The sequence below is a fragment of the Petaurus breviceps genome, unplaced genomic scaffold (genome assembly GCF_028583685.1).
Source record: "Petaurus breviceps papuanus isolate PSGF00001 unplaced genomic scaffold, PetGlider_PUasm1.0 81, whole genome shotgun sequence".
In the NCBI taxonomy this organism is placed as follows: Eukaryota; Metazoa; Chordata; class Mammalia; order Diprotodontia; family Petauridae; genus Petaurus; species Petaurus breviceps.
The window spans coordinates 5,580,751-5,602,663 of NW_027186546.1; the positions used below are offsets into that span (position 1 = coordinate 5,580,751).

The 21,913-nt window shown below is 37.2% G+C and overlaps 1 protein-coding gene across 4 annotated transcripts in view; it reads right to left on the reverse strand.

The window, feature by feature from the left end:
• LOC138176119 (inositol 1,4,5-trisphosphate-gated calcium channel ITPR2) overlaps positions 1-21,913 on the reverse strand; it is a 529,530-nt gene that overhangs the window by 77,803 nt on the left and 429,814 nt on the right. For all 4 annotated transcript variants that reach the window (XM_069106877.1, XM_069106875.1, XM_069106876.1 and 1 more), the window contains 3 exons: positions 15,008-15,172; positions 13,733-13,928; positions 4,907-4,999 (listed from right to left, as the gene is read on the reverse strand). In XM_069106877.1, the coding sequence (XP_068962978.1) occupies positions 4,907-4,999; positions 13,733-13,928; positions 15,008-15,172 (454 nt within the window). The remainder of the gene's footprint in view (positions 1-4,906; positions 5,000-13,732; positions 13,929-15,007; positions 15,173-21,913) is intronic.

A 21,913-nucleotide genomic window follows, 5' to 3' on the forward strand; every position in this document is an offset into this window, starting at 1 on the left:
CTATCTATCTATCTATCTATCTATCTATCTATCTATCTATCTATCTATCTATGTGAATGTATATGATTTGATAATGTAAAAGGTACTGAAAAAGAAAGAGATCTAACATTTCAGTAGGAGCTAAGAGCCATTATAAAGAAAGCTCAGTTTGGGGGCTGCTAGGTGGTGCAGTGAATAAGAGCACTGGCCCTGGAGTCAGGATGACCCGGGATCGGTTCTGTCCCCCAGATACTTAACACCCATACAAAAAAAACTGGCCATGTAACCTTGGGCAAGTTACTTAACCCCAATTGCTTTAACAAAAAAGAAAGAAAGAAAGCTCAGTTTGCTACATACCAGTCATAGAATTAAGCAACCATACAGTGAGAAAATTTTAAGATGTTAAAGAAAACTTCCCTCTCTTGTTTTCTCTCTCCCTCTCCCTCTCCCTTTCCTTCTCTCTTTCCCTCTTCCTTTGCCTTTCCCTGGAAGGTAAGGGCAAGGAAACAGTAAGAAGGGGTTGGTCAAAACTATTAAATGCACAGAATGTTAAAGAAGATAAGAACTGAGAAAACACTCCTGTATTTACTGATTAAAAAGTCACTTATGATCTTTGAAAAAACAATTTCCATGATATGAGAATGGAAAAGATATTATAAGGAGAGACTAAGGAGTGAGGGAATGGTGAAAAATAGGAGGCAACAACTAATTTTTTTTAAGTTCAAATCTGAAACAGAGTATAATAGGGACAATTAAGTGGCCCTACCTCCCATGGTATTTGTGAGGATAAAATGAGATATTTTAAAGTACTTTACAAACCTTAAAGTACTATATTAATGCTAGCTACTATCATCATCATTAACACTAATTAAAGTTAAAAATTGAAAGAGAGAAAAGATATAAAGGAAAACAGTGGACATGCTTTTGGTTTTCTTTTTGTTTGCTTTGTTAGGACTGAGGAAACATGAACAAGTTTTTAGGCAGAAGAAAGAAAGCAGTGGAGATCAGAACACTGGGAAAATACTGCTGCAGGTGCTACAACCTCCACCTCCTCAGTTACTGTTAATACATCTTTAAAAAAGAACAGAACCTTAACAAGTGACAATTTGCTGATGTCTGTGAAGCAGTCATCATGAGAATTCTTGACACTTTAAATTGTTACCCTGAAAGAGCTGAATTATCAAACTGAATTATCAAATTTTAGAGGAGTCTACCACTGTAGCCAATTGTTTGTTGTGATTTTGGTTGTGGATTTTCTCACAACTGCTAGACTGGTGAAATATTAATTTCTATTTGTGTATTCTTCATTCAACTAGTAAAATTGATGTTTGTTTAAGCAGATGAGGCCATCCTGAGATTGATATTTCCAGTTTGCGAAGCGATCTGGTGCCATTTGTGCTTTGGAAGAAGCCCCTAACAACTACTCCAGTACTTGGAGATGATCACTGGCAGAAGCCCAACTGCTGGATTGGTCTACCAGAGTACATGGAGGGATGAATCTGAATAGTGCAGAGCCAAGGTGAAAATGAAAAGCTTCTTCAGCCTGCAAAACTACTTCACATTTGAGGTGTAAAATATTAAGATGCAGGGAAAGCATAACAGTAATAATAAGTTATATTCCTGTTTCTTTGACTCTTTGTTAAATGTGAGTTTGTGAGTCTCTTGTGTTAAATATTTCTTTGGTATCAAAGAAATAAATAGATGTCCTATACCTGGCTTACACATTTCCATTTCACATTCCATTCCCTTTTGAGGAGATCCTAGATTTTTCCCCCAATCTAGAACTTTTAATTTTTTTTTTAAAGCAATCAGGGTTAAGTAACTTGCTCAAGGTTACACGGCCAGTTATTTCTGGGTGTGATGCTGAGTGTCTGAGCCCGGGATTCGATCTCCAGGTCATCCCGACACTGGAGCCGGTGCTCTTACTCACTGAGCCACCTGGCCGCCTAATCTAGAACTTTTAGGAAACTTAAACATTGACCACCAAAAATCATGGCATTTAATAAAGACCAATTCCATGAGTACGTGATTAGCTAACATAGTCAGATTTTAGAGAAGCTCAGAAAACAACAATTGTTATTAACATACTATAACAGCATGAATGGAATTGTAAATTCCTTCTTTGGTAGACTAAAACTTTTGTTAGAAGCAATTCATTATAGAATTGATTCAAATCATTTATAACCACAAGAAAAGAAAATCACTGGACACCTGGTAGGAAATCAAAATGAATAATGGTGTTAATCTTAGATTTTTTGGTATTTTTTCAATCTTTTCTATCAAAGAAAAACACTAAAACATTAATGCATTTTTGTGTTTCCTTTTCCCTTATACCCAATTTGTTTTCTAGCTGAAAATTATCTTAATGATGACCAATTCTTCTACACTTTGAAAACTTCCTCAGAAGTAGACTTTGTTCTTTTTTCCAGAAAAAAACTTCATTTTTCTTTTGCAGCTAAGAAAAAAGAATGAATAGCCAAGACATCAAACTCAAGTTTTACTTCACAGAGAATTGTTGATTACAGTGCAAATTTTCTGACCGTGAGCTTAACTTTAAACCGCAGAAATCATCCTTAGGAGCTGATGGCTCAGTCTCCATATCAGTGCAAGTTTGGACCTTTTTTCAGAGAGCCTGATTATTTATGACCCTCTCTCTCTCTGGTGATTTTGTGATATGTCTCTTATGTTTACAAAATAGCAAACTAGGGCCTTTACAGGTGCTCACTAGGGTTTGTAAATTAAATTTATACTGATCTTATATGAAGACATTTCTGAGACAGAGTGAGATGTTTTACAAAAGACTTTGGCTTTCGTTGAGCTTTTTTTGTTTGTTTTTCTTTTTCTTTTTTAAGCAATTGGGGTTAAGTAACTTGCTCAAGGTTACACGGCCAGTTATTTCTGGGTGTGATGCTAAGCATCAAAGCCCGGATTCAATCCCAGGTCATCTGGACTCTGGAGCCGGTACTCTTACTCATTGAGCCACCTGGCTGCCCCTAAGTAATTGGGGTTAAGTAACTTGCTCAAGGTTACACGGCCAGGTGTTTCTGGGTGGGTGATAAATGTCTGAGCCCAGGATTAGATCTCCAGGTCATCCCAACACTGGAGCCGGTGCTCTTACTCGCTGTGCTACCTGGCTGCCCCTTTCACTGAGCTTTTAAACCAATGACAGATGCTATAGATTACAAAAACTAACAAATTAGGTCCATCTATTTATGAATTTCCATTAAAAGTGAATTTTTTTTGACATTATATTAAACATCAAAATGAACACAAGAGTAAAAGGATCCCCTAAACCACCAGTTACCATTTCAAACTCTTCAGTCCCTACTCCAGTTGTTTGAAATGTAATAGCTACTCAGGAAAGTCAATGTCCTCATTTTGTTTCTCTTGCCAGGGCATCTTAAGACACTGGATTACTTACCTTGGAAGCCCTCTTCATTGGGGAAGTAAGATGTGTGTGCTTTCATCATTAGGACATGAAGTGACCCAGAGCAGGGGAAGGGATCTGTTCCTGCTATTCCTATTTGTTACTTGTATTTTGTTATTTACTTGTATTTTGTTACTTTTTTTCCCAGTGAAAAATGAGCAATTAAGTTCTATAAGGCTCTGAGTACTGTACTTTATGGTTATTATGGGTTAAATAGGCTTTTCTGGGCTGACCTGAGAGCACAATATCCATCTTAACAGTATGATAGACATCATGTAATTTAACCCAGAGATTAGAAAACTGAGACTTAGAAGCATTAACTGATGTGTCCAAAATCACACATCCATTTTCCAATAGAGGAATGGCTTATGATTATGATACAAGTGAGACACAACAGAATGGCAAGCTACAATGGTTGTTGCTGCTGCTGTTGATCCATATTAGCAATAAAACTATGCATTTCAATCTATTCTGCACCAGCTGAAACTATGAGACTATGTAAATATGCACAGGAATGCATTCTACTTTCAGTGAAGGAGCATTGGGAATCAGTTGAATTGCTCTGCTCCACCAGACAGGTGTACATATAGCTGTTAGTAAAGCTGTGGTTTACAATGCTATTGCTGTGTAAGATCCCATTGCTTGTTTCTGATACCTATAGCCCTGGTCTCTACACATTTCTAATTATTAGAGCAAGAAGGTATTTCAAATCCTGTTAAATAAATAATCATAATAACATATTACATTTGTCTAGCACCTTATAGTTTACGTTCTCAGATAAATCATCTAATTTGATTATCAATATACTTGAGAAGAGTAGGTATTATGTGCATCTTACAAATTAGTCCATTGAGCCTTAGGGATAATCTTGATGGTTGTATGGTCAGTAAGTGTTTAAGTGGGCTGGATCTTAACCTGGGGCCTCAAGGCCACATGTGGCCTTCTAGGTCCTCACATGTGGACTTTGGCTGAGTCCAAGTTTTACAGAACAAATTCCTTTATTAAGAGGATTTGGTCTGTGAAGTTTGAATTCAGTCAAAGGGCCACACTTGAGGACCGAGAGGGACACATGTGGTGTCAACGCTGCATGTTCCCCAGCCCTGAATGGAAAAGAGAGTTGGCTAAATTCCTGAGCCCTCAGTCTTAAATCTTGTTATGAAATGTCCAAAGTCACCCATCTTTTTGTTTTCTTAGCTGTAGAAGTACCTTTTGTATACCTAAACATCTACTGGCATCTACTTTGGAAAGGTGTCTTGCTCTGTTCGTTGTGCCACCTATCCGCCCCAACCTTTCTCCTTTCTGATAGTCCTCCATTTGCTGGAGGAAGGTTTAAAATCTTCTGACTTCTGCCTCTTTCATGTCTCTTCTCCCCACTTCCTCCATTTTAACACATCATAGAATGACTGTACTATCACTCTATAAGTTAATAATATTCATCATATAAATACAAATTCAGAGATATTAAGTTCTTTTGTTATACCAGTCCTCCCTTCTACTAACCTGTATTTGAAAATGGTATTGTAGGTGAGCAATTCTCCTTAGTACATGATCCCATGATTGAAGTTAGAGTCATTGTAGGAACTTCAGTACTACCTGTCATAATAGAAAACAAAATGGTATAGAGACAAAAGTGACAGATGATATCTAGCTCACATATGTATCATATTAGTGTATATCTAGAACAGATCTCCTCATCTTTCCCCCAAAACCCATCACTCTTCTGAACCTCACTGTTCTTCTGGTTATCTAGATCATTCTCAGAGTCATTCTCAACTCCTCTCACTGACTTCTCATATATCCAATCAGTTGACAAGTTTTGTCATTTCCATCTTCAAACATATTTCCTTTAGTCCTCTTTTCTCTGCTCACACAGTTCCCCCACCTCCATCCCCCACCCCAGTTCAGGCATTCATCACCTCTCATTTGGACTATACTGTAAAAGCTTTATAATTATTCTCATTGCTTCAAGTCTCTCCCCATTCCAATCCATTTTCCAACATAGTTGTTGAAGTAATTTTCCTAAAGAATAACTCAATTAGTCAAAAAGCATTTAATAAGCACCTACTATGAGCCAAGTACTATGCTAAGCACATTAAATTCTGGTGGCTCCCTATTACCTCCATGATCAGACATAAATTGTTTTCTTTAGCATTTAAGTTCTTCATACCATGGCCCCTTCCTATTTTCAAATTTTCTTGTGCTTTACTCTTTTTCATATACTCTACCATCAAACTAAACTGACTTACTTATTGTTCCTCTCACATGAGGCTAGATCGTCTCTATTCCTGCCTTTGCTTCTTTGCTGTCTACCATACCTGGAATGTTCTCTTTCCTCACCTCTGCCTCTCAGAATCCCTGTCTTCCTTCAAAACTCAGCCAATACCACCTTCTGCAGGAGGCCTTGCTGAGTTCTCCCAGCTGCTAGAGCCATCTACTCTAAGTTTGCCATCCATTTACTTGGAATGTGCATATGTATATGTATAAATATATATATATATATATGTGTGTGTGTGTATACACACAAATATATGTGTGTATGTTTGTGTATGATTTTATATGTAGGAGCTATACATAAGAAATTGCTAAGTCAGTAAATAGGGATGATTTTATATCTTCATTTATGTTCATGCTTATAATTTATTTCACTCATCTCATTTTATCATTTTCTTTTTGAAAATTATATCAAATAATAGTGGGAAAGTGGAAGGGGAGATCCTTACTTTACCTCTGTATTTATTGGAAAAGTTTTTGGTATTTTTATCATTGTATATGATACTAGCTTTGGGTATTACATACAAACACATATATATATATATATATGTGCACATACATCTATACATTGACATATGGTCTCTCTATATAGATCTCTATAGATATATTCACACATCTGTTTATTTATATGCTGTCTCCTCCCATTAGAATGTATGATCCTTAAGGATAGGCACTATTTTTTATCTTTTGCTGTATCCTCAGTGCTTAGCATTATGTCTGGCACAGTATAAATACTTGATATTAATAAATGCTTATTAATTAATTGGTTGGCTGATTGATATAGCTTAAGAGCACAAAACATTCGTCTAGGTTGTCTATTTCTTAAAACTTAATTTAAAATGAAAGACAAATACAACTGACCAACTAAATGAATGAACAAATCTAATAAAAAAGGAAATCATTTCATATATAATCTTAGAGGCAGAAGAGGTCTTAATTTATAACTGTATTTACTTTGAATGCTTCCAATGAGAGGGAATAAAAAAAACTCATAAAGTAACTAAATCCATTTTAAGGCAGTAGCTTTTATAATGTTCTCCCTTACATTGAGGATTACTGTTATGCAGCATAATTTTAGTTTTTGAAGTACTATTCTCCCTTTATTCTCCCATTTTGTCCCTTATTTCCCTTGACATTCTAGACTTTTTGTCCCTCTAAATGAATTTTGTTATTTTATCTAATTCTATAAAACATGTTCATGATTGTCTGGTTAGAATAATATGAAATCTGTAAATTAATGTGAATAATATAATAATTTTTATTATAATAGCATGGCCCATCCATGAGTAATAAATATCCAACCAATTATTTAAGTTAATCTTTATTTCTTTAGAGTATCTTAGAATTGTTGTCATTGAGTTTTTTCTGTCATGTCCAACTCTTTGTGACTCCATTTGGGGTTTTCTTGGCAAAGATCCTAGAATGGTTTGCCATTTCTTTCTCCAGCTCATTTCATAAATTAGGAGACTGAAGTATACAGAGTTAAGTGACTTTCCCAGAGCTACACAGCTAGTAAGCATCAGGGGCCACATGTGAACTCAGGAAGAGGAATCTTCCTGGCTTCGGACTTGGAACTCTATCCACTGAGCCACCTAGTTGCCTTGTGAAATATAGCATCAATTATAGGATCAAAGCAGAAGATGACCTGAAGCACAAGTACTTGTGAGAAACCCCTCTTCCTATCCAACTTTCCATGTTTCCCATGTAGTCAGCTAAGAGTGAGCATCAGAGGGACCTGATCTTGTGCCTCCTGGAAGCTGTGGCTCACCACCTAGTGCTGGATCACAAATCCTAAGTGGACGGAGGAGGGGACTTACACTTAAGGGCAGCTTTCCAAAGTAAGCATCCATTGGAAGTCCTAGGATATACACTGAGCAAGGAAGTACAGAAGTACACAACAGTTATTTGACCTGCCGTGTAAGTGGAGTAGAGTGTGTGTGTGTGTGTGTGTGTGTGTGTGTGTGTGTGTGTGTTGGGGGCGGAGGAGGGAGAAGGTGTTGGGTCTCTCAATTTTAACTCCCAGCCCAGTCTCAAGCCTGAAGTGAAATAACCAGGTCAGGAATTCCAGACCAAGGGGAATACCACAATTTTTTCTGAACCTGAAGAGCTTTCCAGGTGATAATCCATCAGTAGCCTACTGGATTTTCTCCTGTTGCATACTTTATGATTCTGTCCCCTCTGATTGTGGTTTCCTTGGGGGTTGGGTCTCAAAGAATCTCATCTTCCTCCCATGCTGGGCAATTCAGGTTTCACCAGCCAAGGTGTCTATCCCAAGTTACTTTTAGTTGGACAGAACTGACCCCAGATGGATGAGGGGCTCTTTCAGTCTTAGTGGAATGTTGCATGGCTCCCTATACACATGGTACCCTGACCTGGTGTTCTGCCCCACTCCTTCTGTTCTTCCGTTCTCTGGTCTGGCAATGGCAGTTCAGAGAACTGTCACACTGGTGCTTATGGGGTTGTCTGCCCTGGCCCAAGTAAGTCAGTACTTTGCAACACTAGTGCTGTAGGATTGTCTGCTGCCAGTATAGCAGTAGCTCCCAGCATGCTTTTGCTGTTAAAGGGTTGCAGGGGAACTGGTTGTTTCAGAGTAAACTTTAGCAGCCTTTAGCTAGGTCACTGGAATTGAGAAGAGTGGGGGGGGGGGAGAATTTCGTTGCAAGTCCTAAGGTCCTTGAGTCTACTGATGCAAGCTCAGTGCAGGTAACAGTACCATGGGAGGTAGAGAAGAGGAGCCGAGAGAGCTTAGGATCAGTGAGTTTCAGTTTATGTTTTTTGTGTTATTTTTTACCTTCTTTTATATATTTGGAGATAGCTGCAGTTGCTTTATATTTAGTGCATAATTTATGTTTTGGAGAGGTTTGAAATCAGTGAAAATGTCTAGCCTTCCATCTTTTTGCTCACATGACGCAAAAGTATTTTCCTTCCTTTCTAATCAGATCTTTATCCTTCATATTCTGCCCAGTTATTTGAAACAAACTAAATTATGTATGATAGTGTTCAATATTTTAAGTAAAATATCCGTGCCTCTTTGTTCTATTGCTGTCCATCTCTTTCCAAACCATAGCCCTGGATTATTCCTATCATCTGCCTTCTCTGTTCCTATTCACAAGATGCAGAATGGAGCTGCAGGGATCTCACAACTGTGTTGAGTGGTAACATTACAAATCAATATCATCTGACCTCAACTATGCCTTTATTGTTGCAAATCAGTTTATTATCCTCTAACTGATTCTCTATTTCATTCCTCACAGAAGCTACTCCAAACCTTCTCTCTTCCTTCCTCAGGTCCTTCACATTCCCATTTCCTTTTAACCATCACCTCCCTTCCAAGTTAGGGACCCTGATTCTTATTTTACTGAGAAAATTGAGGTAATTCATCATGAGATCCCTTTTCTCATACTTTTCATCTCAAAACCTCTTGAAATCATCTACACTCACTCCCCCTTATCAAGTCCAGCCCTTCTATATGTCTACTTGATCCTACCCCTTCCTGTCTTCTCCAACAAATTTCACCCTCAATCTTCTACTCTCTTAAATCCTCAACCTTTTCCTATCTATTTTAAATATACCAAGTCTACTTTGTCCTTAAAAAAACTACCTTCACTAGATCCTACCATACCTTCAAGTTATCATCTTCTATCTCTCCTGTCTTTCTCAAACTCCTTGAAAAAAACTATCTACACACACAGCCTTCACTGCTTCTCCTCTTCCTCACTCCTCAACCCTTTACAATCTGGTTTCTGGATTAATCACTCAACTGAAATTATTCTCTGTAAAGTTAATAATGATTCCTGAATTGCCAATAGTTTTTGTTTTCTTTTGTTTTGTTCCCTCAAGTGTCATCCTTCTCTACCTATCTGCTTCATTAGACACTATTGACTACCCTCTTCTCCTGGATACTCTTTCCTTTCTGGTTTTTCATGATATTACTCTCTTCTGGTTCTCTTTCTCTTTTACTGCTCCTTCTCAATCTCCTTTGCTGGTTCATTACCAATGTCATATGGATAATGAAATATAGACATTTTTCAAGGTTCTATCCTTAGACCCTCCTGTCTTCTTTTTCTACACTGTCTCTTGGTAATCCCAACTGTTCCTTAACAACAATTATTTCTATGCATATGATTCACAAATTTATATATTTCATCCTCGGTCTTAGACCAGAGCTTCAGTTCCACATTACCAATTGCCTTTTAGACATCTTCAGACTTGATGGCCCAGAAATACCTCAACCTCACATCCAAAACTTAATTATCTTTTCTTAAAAGTCTTACTTCCAAACATCCCTATTTCTTTGGAAGGAACCATCATCCTTCCAATCTCCCAGACTCATAACCATGGCATTACCATTGGCTTTTCACTCTCTTCCACCTCACATATACAACTAGTTGCCAAACCTTGCCATTTCTACCTCCACGGCTTCTCTTGAATCTGGTTCCTTCTGTACATTCACACAACACACCGTTATCACATTATTTCTGGTTTTTACTACTTATTTATTCTATTATTGTAATAGTCCCCTAACTGGGTCTTGGTGTCGCTCTCCACTCTCATCCTTCCTAAACACTGTTTCACATTTTGCTTTTCCTTAAGCATAGTTCTAATCACGTCATTCCTCTATTCAATCAAGTCCACTAGCATCCTATTGCCTGTAGGATAAAACACACTCCTCTGTTTATCTTTTAAAACTCATCAAAAGTTTGTTCAGCCTATCTTTCTAGACTCATCTGACATCATGCCTCCAACCCCCAACCCCTACACACATACCCTTGTCACCAAATTTTAATATAATCTCCTTGCACATAGAATTTATTATTTTTGTAGATTAGCACAGTGCCTGACATATAAGTAAGTGCTTTGTTTATTGAATGACTAATTAAAACCTGACACATTGTACATACTGTCAAAGCTAACATTTTTAATATGTCTAAGTAAAACTACTGTTTTAGAAACTCAAGCAATATATGCTATGTCTTGGTCTCACATATGCTATCATACAAAATTTCTCATCCCATTTAGTAATATTAATTTAGCTATTCATATGTTTTTAATTTCTCACCAGCTCTCAACAAAAATTCATAAATTACTTTGTTAAAGAACTTGATTTTTTCTTCCTATCATTTCATATCATATAATAACTAGAAGATATTTTTGTTCCTTTAGAATATGGTTCATATTCATATTACATGCAAATACTCAAGTGAATCTGGGATGTCATTGATGTGAATACTCCCCAAAGGTGCACATCCATCATCTATTTCTGCTCCTATGTGACTCTCATACTTCCATAAGTTCACAATGTGGGGAGAGGTTCCATCCAACATACTAAGGGGCTTCCTCATTTTCTATTGATATCATGAGGGTACCTAGTATCACACTTTCTTTTTTCTTCCTTCCTTCTCTCCTTTTTTCCCTCCTTCCTTGTTTCTCTCCCTTTCTCTCTCTCCTTCCTTTCTTCCTTCTGTCCCTACTTTCTCTTTTTCCCTTTCTTCCTCTTTACCTCCCTCCTTCTCTGCTTCCTTTCTTCTTTCCTTCCTTCCTTTTTTTCCCAATTATTCAAAAACATTATTCTCAAAGAGGGTCCAAAACATCCTTTGGTATTTTTATATGTATGTATCATTATATGACCAGGCTGTCAAAGAGGTCTATGAGAAAAATGATTAAAATCCTTGGTCTAATTGTATGTCATATTCTAGATAATGGGCATTCTCCAGTCCCTTAGTTTTCCTGTGTATATAGTTAAGTTTTGATTGGTTTTGGATCTTTTCCAGGAAGCTCTGAAAAGCTCCTGGTCTTTATATAATCAACAAGATGTCATGTCATCCACAAACTAAAAATATTAGGATGGCCTCAACATCTATAAGGAATCCTTCCTCAATTTCAACTCTACACTGGCTCTCCTACACAATACAAGTAAATACTTTTGGCAAGTATATGTCTCATTTCATACCTCACCTGATAATAATGATCATCAAACAAGGCTATTTCCTTTCTAGAACAGAATAATGTAGTTTGTTTAAAGATAAAGCCACATTCACAAAAGAAATGATACACATTTTAAATGCACCTACTGTCTTTCTCAACCCCCACCCACCTGAACAAACTGGACTCTACTCCCTGGGTCCCTGGGCTCTGATAGGTGAGCTTTCACCTTATCTTGCCTAGAACCAGTCTTCCATATCACTTCTTGGCCATTTCCAAACCATGCTGCCATACTCATACCCCCCGCATCTCTGCTCTATTTTGTGTTATGTCTTCCTCCATTAGAATGTAAATTTCTGGAGAGCAAGGAGTTCCATGTCTGCTTTTGGTATCCCCAGTGCTTAGCACATAAATACTTTAATAAATGGTTTATCACTAACTCATTCATTCATCAGACTTTCTTCACTGAATATGCTGACTTGATCAAGCTACAAATCTAAGAATTTTTTTGACTTTCCAATATTCTGGAGATCTTTAAGGAAATTCTAATTCATTGTTAGATAAGAAATGCAAGTCTTTTAGGACAATTGTTTTCCTTCAAATAAATCAGGGGAATAACTTGTACAGAAGATAAGGAAGGCAACATTCAGTCAGTCATTAATTTAATAAATATTTATTATTTACTATGTGTTAACCACTGTGCTAGGTACAAGGGATACAAAGAAAAAAAATCATAACAGTCTGTGATCTACTTAATTCCTGCTTCTCAGGATCTTTTGCTGATTCTCATCCAGGCTATACTCACCAACCACAAATGTCCCAAAAGTCTCTCTTCCGGTCCCTCTTATCTTCTTCATTACTATTTCACTTGGTGATCTCTCATGAGTAAAATTAACTATCATGTGTAATCTTATTGTCTCTATTCAGGTTATTCCCAGATACATAAATCTATCCCTAATCTTTATGCTGAGTTCAAATCTAGCATCTCCAACTGCCTTTAGATATCATCTTCCTTATCATCAACAGCATAACTAGCATTCATACTGTGTTTTAAGGTTTTCAGAGTGCTGTAAATATATTGACCTATTTGATCCCCACAACGACAAAATGAGGTAGGTAATATTATATTCCTTTTGCAGATGATAAAACCAAGACACAAAGAGGTTAAATGACGTGCCCAGGGTCACATAGCTAGTAAGTATTTAAGACACTTACTAGACAAATTCACTCTATCCAAAACAGAATTATCTTATCCACCAAACCCTCTTCTCTTCTCCACTTCCTTGAGGATACTATCATCTTCCCAATCACTGAGATTAACAAACTCAATGTCTTTGACATCTCTCTCACACTAACTCCATATATTCAATTTTATTGCCAAGTCATTGTTTCTACCCTCACAATATTTCTCATATATGTCCCCTTCTCTCCACTGCTACCACTCACACAGGTTCTCATTACCTCACACCTGGACTACAGCAATAACCTTTCCTATCTGAAATATCTCTCTACACCCCAAATCACTGTCTACTGAGTTGCCAAAGTAATTTTCCTAATATGTAAGTCTGACCAAGTCTCCAATGCCTCCCTATTATTTCCAGGTAATAATATTAAATGCTTTGTTTGACATTTAAATCCCTTCACAATTCTGCCCCTTCCTGATTTTACAATCTTCTTACATATCACTCCATTCTATCAAGTCCATGATCCAGAGACACTGGCCTTCTTAAAGTTCCTTGTACATGACACTTAATCCCAACTTGAAACTGAGGCAGACTCACTTCTTCTGGCCTCAGGGTCCAAAACCAGTGCCCTCTATCTATGCCTGCCTTTCCCCCCACCCCCATTTCGCTCTTTTTCCCTGTTACTATGTCTTTCTCTCTGTGTCTCTCTCGCTTTCCTCCACCTTCTCTCTTTCTCTGTTCTGTGTCTCTCTTGCTTTCCTTCTCTCTCTCCTTATCTTTATACAGAGAGGCAGAGTCTGTCAGCAGTCTTTTAGCATTGAATAAATCCATGTTTCCAAAGAAATAAAAGACAAAAATTCTACCCATTAGCTTTTATCTATAATATAGTTAAGCTACAGAAGAGTAATATTCTTCCATCAGAAGAGTGATTTAGTGGTAAAAGAAATACCTGTAATAGGTGTTCTATTTTTCAGCCTATCCACCTCCATAATAAAGTCATCTTTCAAAAACAGGAATCCAATAATGGAGAACAAGTAGACGAGGATGAGAGCGAGGACAGCAGTCAGAATAATGGAGCGACCATTTCGTGTGACACTCTTTATAACATTGAGCAAAGTCTCCTCTCTGTACACCAAATCAAAAAGCTAAAAATTTAATAGAATAAGAGAGGAATAAATAAGCATGAGAATAGCATACAAACAGTAAGTGGAATCATCCTAGTTAATCCTAGGAAAAATATTGATCCAAAATATCTTATATATAGGAGAGCATAAGAAATTTTAATATTTTCCTTTAAGGATAAATCTAATAAAACTCTTATGATAATATGCTAAATTGGTTTAATAAACAATCTACTCAACTAAGAAAGAACATACAAAATTATAATAATCCCAATATTGGATTTAAATAATGCTTGGTACCTAAACAAAAGATTATTCTTCAATTTATTATGTATACTTGTGAGATATGCATTATAGTTAAAAGAGAGAATGCATGCCATTGCATATAGAAATTATGGATAATTAGCAAATTATTTCATTATGATTTTGTGTTATTTCCACTCAACAAGGTTTTTAAAAATATCTTGATGATTATTTTGTACATTAAAAATATGAAAAAAGTCTTTATACACTTAATAAAAGAACTTTATACACCTATATTATTGTTGCAAACTATACAACTTAAAGAATTCAAATAACCTTTTAAATTCTAATACCTTTCCTTTCATAGTTCTATATCTTCTATTCTATCATGGAATCTTTCTAAATCGAAAAGCGAGTATTAATTTAGAAGTAAGCACAATTCAAATAATTATTTAGCATATGCTGTGTAAATCACTGGCTAATGCAATAGAATACAAAGACAAATCACACATCAAATAAATTCAGCACAGAGGTAAAGTACTTTGTTGCTTCTTAGAATTAAATGGTTGTAACTTCTATAGTAGTTTCTAGGAGAAAAAGACCCTGATGAGAATAAGAGCTCCAATTTTTGGTCTATGAGTATCCATGATTAGGATAGATTGTCAGGCCCTGACAAAAAAATAAATAGAAACAGATTATATAGAAATTGATACCTATATATAAGATATAGGTATATATGTGTATGCATATAGAGATAAATCTAGATCACAGAGATAAATCTAGATTATATTCACATATATAAATAAGAGAAAGTATTATTTATATAGATCAGACACTGTCTTTTTTAGATAGATACTCACCAAGAAGCTGTAGAAGAACTCATGGACAAAAAGACCCAGCATGCAGACCAAAACATAAGCTACATGGTAGAGAAAGGCCATGTCCATGATAACTGCTCGGTACCCACGAGTGAATGTTCCACGATTTCCAACAAAGCTCACCAGAAATACTATTTTATTACAAAGCTAAAGGGGATAGAAAAAAAAATAAGATCTATTGCATTCTATTACCTCTTCACATAAATAGGGGGTACTGTCAAAGGTAATTCATCATTTAGTGACTATTATTTTATCTTCTTATTTCTCATTGTATGACTTCTCAAACAACGCTTATACATAACAATTTGCATATCACATACAGAAACTTATTCATACATACAAATTATCTCATATCCTTTGCAACTTATTGATAAGTGATGGGTAACACATTCATATATTGGGCTTGCAATAAACTCCAAGGAATTGCCTAATTCTTTGTTTTCAATAAATGTATAGTATTGCATTAGTTGGAACTTCAAAATCTATGTGTTTGCTATACTGTAGGTGCTAAATAAATATAGAATATTGGTGAAAGCATGAATGCTTTGCATTTATTGAAAAGACAGCCTCCTCCTTGAAGACTTCCTTGATCCCCTTAGATGGAAATTATTTCTCCTTCCTTGTGATGGATATAGCACTTTCTTTAAATGTCTCCTTTGTCCTCATATTTTACCTTATGTCAAACATATTGATATATGTCTTTATCCCCCATATTATATGGCAAGCTACTTCGAAGAAATATATTGTTTTTCTTCTTTGAATAATAAAAGTTAGCATTTATATAACACTTTAAAGTTTGTGAAACACTTCACAGATATAATTTCATTTTAACCTCACAGAAATCCTGGGAGGTAGGTGCTACTTATCCCCATTTTACCTACAAGGAAACTGAGGTAGAAGACAGTAGTAAGTGACTTGCTCAAGGTGACCCAGCTGATAAGTACCTGAGGTTAGATTTGAATTCCAGTCTTGCTGACTACAGGTCCAATGCTCTATCCATTGCCAAAAATCTTTGATATCAATCCATTAACAAGCATTTAATAAGTACGTACTAATGCCAGACACTATGCTAATTAATAGGGACACAAAGACAGAAAAGATATTGCCCCTGTGCTCAAGGAGTTTATGTTGTAACAGGGGAAACAAAATACATATATACAGTTAAAAATCATTTAATCCAATTCAATTTAACACGTATTAAATACCTACTATGTGCAATGAGAAAGGCAGAGTGGTATAGTGAATAGAGGGCAAGCCTTTGGAGTCAGAAAAGCTGTTCTCAGGTTCTGTCTCAGACACACACTAACTGTGTGATCATGGACAAATAATTTAAACTCAATCCTCAGATGGTCCTCTAAAATTATTAATTACCAACAAGTTATCAATTTTTATTGGTAGAGGAAGTTTCCATACTGAGAGTTTCACACATACAAATCATAGTTCTGAACCTCTACCTCTTGACTCCCAAGCCCCACAGAAAAATACACAAGGCAGAGTGAGTAATAGTTTCTGGAGGTGGTTAGACTGTGCAGAGTTCTGTCAACAGATAGAGTTTTGTCAACAGTAATTTGTACTGTCCATGGGGTTTTCTTGGAAAGATACTAGAGTGGTTTACCATTTCCTTCTCCAATAGATTAAGGCAAACTGAGACTAAGTGACTTGCTCAGAGTCATACAGCTAGTAATTGTCTAAGACCATATTTGAACTGAGGTCTTCCTGATTACTGGCCCAGAGCATCAAACCACCTAGCTGCCCTGTTAACATCAAAGTGCTATATAACTGTTGTCATCACCAGCCCCATTATCATCATGAATAAGTGCTAATACCTATCTTTCACTTCCCAATGCCCATTTCTCAGGAATCATTTCCAACGGGAAGGTCAAATTTTAGAAGAGCAGTAGTAGTGATTCCTACAAGCTGACATGATAGCTCACAAACATCTCTGCCACAACCAAGGCAAAAAAAGTATAATGTCTTCCTTTCCTACCTCTCTTATAGATCTATTCCTTCAAGTTTTCTTTTGCTATATTTAGTCACAAGCAGGAACTAAAAAGAGAATGACGCCATGAAATAAAATCTTTATAAAGCTCCAAAACTTTTCTAAATCAAGGGACAACAAAATTGTTAATTAAATGCTTATTCTAATTAGTATATTAATTTTATTGTGTTAATGATCCATTTGAGATATATTTTATTATATTGGGCTTCTTTGTAATAACTTCATAATAATATAGTATGACATACTTGTATCCATTTTATAGGACTTATAAAAGAGAAAGTATGGTGGAAACAATAATGAAATTAGAGTCAGGAGATTTCATTTCTGATCCCAGCTTTGCCTCTTAGTTGCATGTTTCCTTTAATAAATTGATTGAGTTGGGGCGGCTAGGTGGCACAGTGAATAAGAGCACAGGCCCTCAAATCAGGAGGACCTGAGTTCAAATATGGCCTCAGACACTTGACACCCTTACTAGCCATGTGACCTTGGACAAGTCACTTAACCCCAATTGCCCCACAAAAATAAATAGGTAAATAAATAAATTGATGGAGTTTTCTTGGCCTTTTTACTCTTCTCTACAAAATTAGGATAATTTTTTAGGTTCTTACCAGATCTAAGATTCATTTTTTTCCTTCTTTTTTTTAAATTTATTTTTTTTTTTCTGATTTACATCATTCATTTCCACCAGATTTTGAGTTACAAATTTTCTCCCCATTTTTCCCCTACCCACCGCCCCAAAATAGCAGTCCCACAGGATATCCCTTCCTCCAATCTGCTCTCTCCCATACCCCTTTCAACCTTTCCAGTAGTACCTGGTGGATCTCTATGCCCCAGTGCCTGTACATCTATAGCAGCAAGCACCCCAAGCGTCCTCAGGGTTTGCAGCTACCACAGGTTCTTGGATCTGCTTTGTTAAAGGAAAGCAATTCAAAATGGGTTAACAAGCTTACTTTAATCAGTCAGACATATATCGTTTACCTTGTTCAGGAGAAAAGGTCAGCACCCTGAACCTCAAAGTATACAGGCATAATTATCAAGACAGAAACATCAAGTAGACAGATTTCCAAACTGTCCGACCATTACATCCATACCCAGTCAACATCTGGGTTTCCACATTCTGGGTTTTTCAAAGCCAGGGGACTCTCAACAACGGCTTCCCAGAATTCAGATCAAATCACAGAACACTTCTCAAAGTGAGTCCCAAAAACAAAGCTACACATCAGGGCTTATATAGCCTTCTCCTGGCTCAGAGAATGTAACAACCTTATTGACTCACTGGCCAATCAAGAAGTATCTACTGAAAAACAAGCCTCCCCCACCCCAGGCTTCAGGTGCACATTAGCCTAGGGGCAGGGAAGATCTTTAAAATTTACATTCGCATTACAACATCCTATTTCCCAATTACATGTAAAATAGTATATATATATATATATATTTAAACATTTTATTTTAAAACTTTGAATTCTAGATTCATTCCCTTCCTCCCTTGTCACCCATTCTTACTGGGAAGATAAGCAGTTCAGTATAGGTTGTACATGTGTGGCTAATGCAAAACAATAACACAGTAGATATATTGTAAAAGACTGACTATATTTCCCTCCCTCCTATCCCACCTCCCACTTATTCTATTCTCTACTTTGATCCCATCCCTTTTCAAAAGTGGGTGCTTCCAACTTCAATCGCCCCCAGCCTGTCCTCCCTTCCATCATCCCCGATCTCATCCCCTTCCCCCCTACTCTCCTGTAGGGTGAGATACCCAATTTAGTGTCCCTCCCCAAGCCAAATTCAATGGGAATAGAGTTTACCTATTCCCTTTTGCTTTCCTATTCTTCCCCTCCATTGTAACAATTTTCCTTGCCTCTTCTATGAGACAGTTTACCCCATTCTGTCTCTCCCCATTTCCTCTCATTATATTCCATTCTCACCTCTTAATTTCACCTTTTAAGTATCATCCCTTCCTGTTAAATTGATACTGTGCCCTCTATCTATATATACCTGTAAACATATATACACACATTCACATATGTATTCATATGCCCATATACCCTCATATATAGACATATATATATATATATATATATATATATATTTCTATTCCTTTCAACTATTGTCATACTGAGAAAAGTTTCATAAGTTACAATTATTATTTTTCCATGTAGGAATGTGAATAGTTCAACCTAGATAAGTTCCTTATGATTTCCTTTCCCTGTTTACCTTCTCATGCTTTTCTTGCTTCTTGTATCTGAATGTCAAATTTTCTATTCAACTCTGGTTTTTTCATCAAGAATGCTTGAAGGTCCCCTATTCCACTGAATGACCATATTTTCCCCTGAAACATGATACTCAGTTTTGCTGGGTAGGTGATTCTTGGTTTTAATCCCAGCTCCTTTGACCTCTGGAATATCATATACCAAGCCCTTCAAACCCTCAGTGTAGAAGCTGCCAGATTCTGGGTTATACTGATTGTGTTTCCACAATATTCAAATTGTTTCTTCCTGGCTGCTTGTAATATTCTTTCCTTAATCTGGGAATTCCAGAACCTGGCTATAATATTCCTAGGAGTTTTCTTTTTGGGATCTTTTTTCAAGAGGCGATCAGTGGATTCTTTCAACCTCTATTTTACCCTCTGGTTCTAAAACATCAGGGCAGTTTTCTTTGAGAACTTCCTAGAGGATGATTTCTAGGTTCTTACTTTGATCATGGCTTTCAGGTAGTCCAATAATTTTTAAATGATCTCTCCTGGATCTATTTTCCAGGTCAGTGGTTTTTCCCATGAGATATTTCACATTGCCTTCTATTCTTTCATTTGTTTGGATCTGTTTAACGGAATCTTGATTGCTCATAAAGTCATTAGCTTCCATTGGCTCCAATCTAATTCTGAAGCCATGATTCTCCTCATTGAGCTTTTGAGATTCTTTTTCCTCTGGCAAATTCAGCTTTTTAAGGCATTCTTCTCCTCATTGCCTTTTTGAGTCTCCTTTGCCATTTGAGTTAGTCTGTTTTTTAAGGTGTTATTTTCCTCAGTCAGGCTGTTGACTCTCATTTCATAATTTTCTTGCATCATTCTCATTTCTCTTCCCAATTTTTCCTCCACTTCTCTTACCTGCTTCTTAAGGTCTTCTATGGCCTGTAACCAACTCATATTTTCCTTTGAAGCTTTTGGTGCAGGAGTTCTGACTTCACTGTCTTCCTCCTGTTCCATGCTTTGCTCCTTTTTGTCCCCAAATTAGGAGTCTAATGTTGGAATCTTTTGTCTGCTTTGTTTCCTTTGCCTGGTCATGTCGCCCCTCAGTCACTTGACCCCTTGGCTTTTTGCCACAGTAGTATCCTGCCACCAGACAGGGGAGCTTTCGTCCCAAATGCTGGGGTTTTCTCAGCTGCTGGAGGTATTAGACGGGTGCCCTCTCTGAGGCCTCCACACACTCTGGCAAACTGGTCACGCACCCTAGGACCTCCACCCTAGACTGCAATCCTGATACAAGCAGATTAAAGCAAGAGCCAATACCCCTCAGACTGTTTGCTTGGTCCCCTTACACTCTGCAGGCCAGGAGTTGAAGCTGCCATGTGGAGCTGGCTGGCTGTGCCTGGCGTCTCAGAGGCTTCTCAGCCCAGAGGCAAAAGCCACACATTCCCACTTACTGGGTCCCAAAGTCCACACTGCACTGACGTCTCACTTTGTCCTTCGCATCTATGTATTGATAACTCTGGAAAAGGCCACAGCTGCTGTTGATCTGGAGTCCCTCCTGCTGACAGCTGGTCAGACCTGCCCTGGGGCTAAAACCTCTGGCTCACCCGGACCTACACTCTGCTCCCAGAGCACTGCAGGATTCCTGCTAGTCTGCTAGGCTGTCCTCAGCAGGAGGTTAGCTTCTCTGTGTCATTTTGTGGGTTCTACAGCTCCAAAGTTTGTTCAGAGTCTCCTTTTTACACTGATTGGGGAAGGTGGAACTCGGAGCCGCTTGGAGGTCATATTTCTACTCTGCCATATTGACTCTGCCCCCCATCTTTTTTTCTACGCTATGCTCAATAACGGTGGGAAATTTTGAAGTTACTTTAGGGCATAATGCTATTTTCTCAGCAGACATTTTGTGGGCAGTCTGTTTTAAGAGCAAGAACATAAGTTAATGGGTATATCTATGTAAGGAGGAATCACTGAAGTACTGTCACATGCAATTTAGTACTTCCAGAAGGTAAACAAATATTCAGAGAGAAACCATAAAATGTGAATAATACTTCAACCAGGTTTATAGAAACACCAAAAGCTGGAGAAAATAAAAGCTCTGTATATAAGTTGTGAAATATGAAGTCATACAAAGATAGTAGGCATTTGTTTTTATTAACAATGCAAGTAAATCAGCATATGAGGGTTTGAACAAGTAATTACATGCATCACTCTCATCCTCTGCTGGGGTCCTCCAGTTTCTCCTTGTGGCCCAGAGGTCAGCCTAGGTTATGAAGCCTACAAGGGAAGTCCTGGATACAAATCACAAAGTTGACCCAGAGGGACAATAAGGCAGCAGTGAGGACTGCAGCTTTCCAAACATCTGCTGTAGCTGTTATGTTGAAAAGCAGAAGAGCACCCAACAAAGATCTGACAATGCTTCTATGCTATTTTAGTCTTCAAAAAGCAGAGAAACCAGTGATGGAAACTACTAGTCTGTACCTGAATCTAAGCAACACTGAGGACAAAGTTACTGGGATAGAAATGATGAATAGCTTAGTAGGGACTGATCATGCCATCTTAAAACATGATTAAAAAAAAGTGGGGAAGAAAACTGGTATGATATAATATGACATATGCTCTGAATTCAAGAAAAACATTCAAATAATTTAAAGAAAGGGCAGGTAGAACCCCAAAGGCTTAAAATTATACAGGGGAGGCTTCCTCA